At 37.5% G+C, this 3,345-nt stretch overlaps 1 protein-coding gene across 1 annotated transcript in view; it reads left to right on the forward strand.

Annotated features, from left to right (window-relative positions):
* Positions 1–2,903, forward strand: part of LOC107698424 (ERC protein 2) — a 94,720-nt gene extending 91,817 nt beyond the window's left edge. Inside the window, exons 13-14 of the mRNA XM_016499426.1 lie at positions 1,951–2,070; positions 2,877–2,903. Coding sequence (XP_016354912.1) covers positions 1,951–2,070; positions 2,877–2,903 — 147 coding nt within the window. The remainder of the gene's footprint in view (positions 1–1,950; positions 2,071–2,876) is intronic.
* The last annotated feature ends 442 nt before the right edge of the window (positions 2,904–3,345 follow it).

Raw genomic sequence — 3,345 nt, forward strand, 5'->3', positions numbered from 1 at the left:
GCATGACCGGGTGTTAACCATATTTTCTACTGATTGAGAGAGGAAATACTGCAGTATATTGACTTAGAATGCCATATTTTACTGTCATGATAAATTAATATTGTCAAAAAATACCACACTAAATAGAGACTAAACATGACCTCTTTTAATACATGTTAACCAGGAGTAACTCTCATTTATAATCGCGGCATCGTCTGATAAAATCAACATGCATCTACACTAAAGAGCGGCTATGTTGTGAGCGTGCTCTAGTGCGGCCGCCATTACATGAGTGAGTGCGGGGTCGCGTTCCTCCGCGACACCCACAGTGAACAATGAACCAACAGTAAACAAAGCATAATCCATAAATTGACTTAAAGAAGAACGGGGACCCTCACGGATTAATCGTGTCTTTAGAGGTTCATTGGTTACCATATTCATACCTTGCCAATGTTCATCCGAGAAGCCGCTGGATCCTTATGTGGCCGAGTGTATTCTGTTACGGGGCGAACGAGACGTGAGACATGCGGATCCATGTGCAAGGCTTTGTTTACAAAGGCGTGGTCAATAAACAGGCAAGGGTCAGATAACACGGGTATATCACAGGCAAGACAAAGGATATTCCTAGGGCTAGCATGGGTCTTTGATCGGCGAACAGTATCCAGTGGGCAACTTGAAGTGGCTAGACTAAGACTAGAACTAGAACTAGAACTGGGAACTAGGACCGGGAACTAGGAATGGCTCCGTAATGCAGTTATCACTAGAAGAGTGATATGCACTAAACAATACTCGGCAGTGAGAGGGAGGAAGTCCATGGCTTATGTAGGGTGTGTGGTTGGTTACAGCTGTGTGCAATCAGTGCAATGGATGATGGGAAATGTAGTCCGTGGTGATGTGTAACAGTCTGTGTAGTGAGAGAGTCAATATGATGGATGAGTGACCTCCGGTGGCGATCGGACGGAAGTCCATGGACAGGATTTGTGACACTATCAGCTTTTGTCACAATGATATTCAGTTTAGTTTGGTTTTCTGTCCTTGTGTTCATTTCCTGTCTGTGTGTCTGACGTGTTGCTATGGTTTTTGATTTGATTGTAGTATCCTGTTCAGCTGTGTTCGCTTCATCAACCTGTGTATTTTAGTTCCTCTGTTTAAATCCTCATTTGTTCGGTATCGTCAGTGTTACGTAGTTGTTCTACTTTGCCTGCCTGCCTTTTTTGAGTTTGTTTTAAAATAAAACTATTAAAACTATTTAGTAGCTTTATCTTCATCGTCGTGCTTTGGACTACCATGATTTGTGACAGCTTTAACCTTCCCTGTGTTTTGAAACTTAACTTGTCGATCTCTTGAATATTAAGGTGAATGGGGGGAAAAAAACTATTTTGATATATTCCTTCATTGATTACTTGATATACTTACCTGTGAATATTATTTCTATGCTTCCACTGTTGGACCTCTATTGTATTTGCTCTATACTGTTGTGTGCGAGCTGCATGCTCACCCTTTGTATACTTACATTTGTTCTCAGTCTCTGTAAACTCCTTCATCTGGGTTCAATCATTGCTTCTGTGGTGGTTTGTCATAACATCCACAAGTGCATGTGCAATAATTGTTTATGGTTAATTGAAAAAGTATGAAAAATATTGTTTAAGCCATTTCCAATAAAGATATATATGTATATGAAAGTGGGATTCTCTGAGTGGGATTCTATTCCTCACTGGAAAACATGCACATAAATGCAAAAAATGGTGGAATTCATCCAATGTCTACTCCAGCCAATTAGAATTTAGAACAAACAGAGAGTGTAAAATGTTAAAATGCGATCTGTACTGTTTTGTATTACTTCATAAAAAAGAGAGAGAGAGAGAGAGAGAGAGAAGAATTGGGTAAAATTGTATTTTGTTCTCACTTTTACCCATGTTTAATTATATAGAAACAAGCGTTTTAATATGATATTTGTATATTCTTCATCAGGCACACAGTAGGATGAAGCACGTGGCAGAACATTATGAAGATGGACACATTCATCCACAGTATTCTCATCATTCGCATCATGGACAGCAGCGTGTACTGATCTCCCCCCCACCAGAGCAGGTCACTGACCTAAACAAACAAACAAACACACACACACACACACACACATGTTGGTATTGGTGGTTTACGGGGACTCTCCATTGGCGTAATGGTTTTTATACTGTACAAACTGTATTTTGTATTGCCCTACACCAACCCTACACCTAAACCTACCCCTCACAAAAAACTTTGTGCATTTTTCGATTTTCAAAAAAAAAAAAAAAAACACCATTTAGTATGTTTTTTAATCCTTTTGAATTACGGGGACACAGATAGTGACCTCATAAACCACCTTCATATTGTAATACCTGTGTCATACCCATGTCATTATACAAATGTGTGTCCTCATAAACCACCCAAACCAGTGCACACACACACACAAAAACACCCAAGCCTACTCATAAGATATTGTCTGTGCTGTACTTGTGTAAACACACACACACACATTTTTAAACAAAGTATTTTTTGTCAGGTTATAGTGACTCCATTAAGAAACTTCTAATAGTCTTCTAAAAGCTTTCAAGAAATAGTGATATAAATAGCTCAAAAAATTCTGTGGTGCCATGATAGATGATTTTAAATTATTTATACTATATGACAACAAGTATGTGGACAATCCCTTCTAATAGACATGTTTATTCCAACAATTCCAGTAAAACAGCTCTTAACTCTATGCCATAGAATGTCATTTTAGAAAATGTTGTGCTTCATTGTGGTTGTTTCTGGCAATAGTCTTGTGTACAATGTGGGATCCATAAAGAATTAATTCAGTAACTTGAATGAGGAACTGTGTAGTTCTATAGTAATGTGATGTGTGTTTGTTTTAGGATGATGAGGACGGCATATGGGCATGACAAAACAGAAACTAGTTTTGTACTGAAAGGTAAGTGATGCACTTATGTCCTGCTAGAAGCAAACATGGGAGATTAATTATAAAAGCATTATAAAAGTTTAATCTGTAAAATCCATAAAGTTAACAAATTCACAAAATAATGTGTTTGACAATATGTATCAGCTGACATATCATTAAATTGCTCTGATCATGAACGCTAATACAAAAATTCAGAGGTGTGTGAATGTGTGAAATCTTTTCAGAATATAATTTAGCAAATTGTTATTTGGGTTGAATAGCAACATTCTGTTATGTCAATTTCATATGGGTTTATAGAATAGTGGTTTTCAATTTATAAGTAAATTAAGGTCAATTGTGGTTAACTTTACATGAAGATACTTTCACAATCACACAACATAACACTCAGAACCGCCCTGCTAGATAAAGAAATTGGGAATGCATTG

The sequence above is a fragment of the Sinocyclocheilus anshuiensis genome, unplaced genomic scaffold, assembly GCF_001515605.1.
Source record: "Sinocyclocheilus anshuiensis isolate Anshui unplaced genomic scaffold, SAMN03320099.WGS_v1.1 scaffold1662, whole genome shotgun sequence".
Taxonomy (NCBI): domain Eukaryota; kingdom Metazoa; phylum Chordata; class Actinopteri; order Cypriniformes; family Cyprinidae; genus Sinocyclocheilus; species Sinocyclocheilus anshuiensis.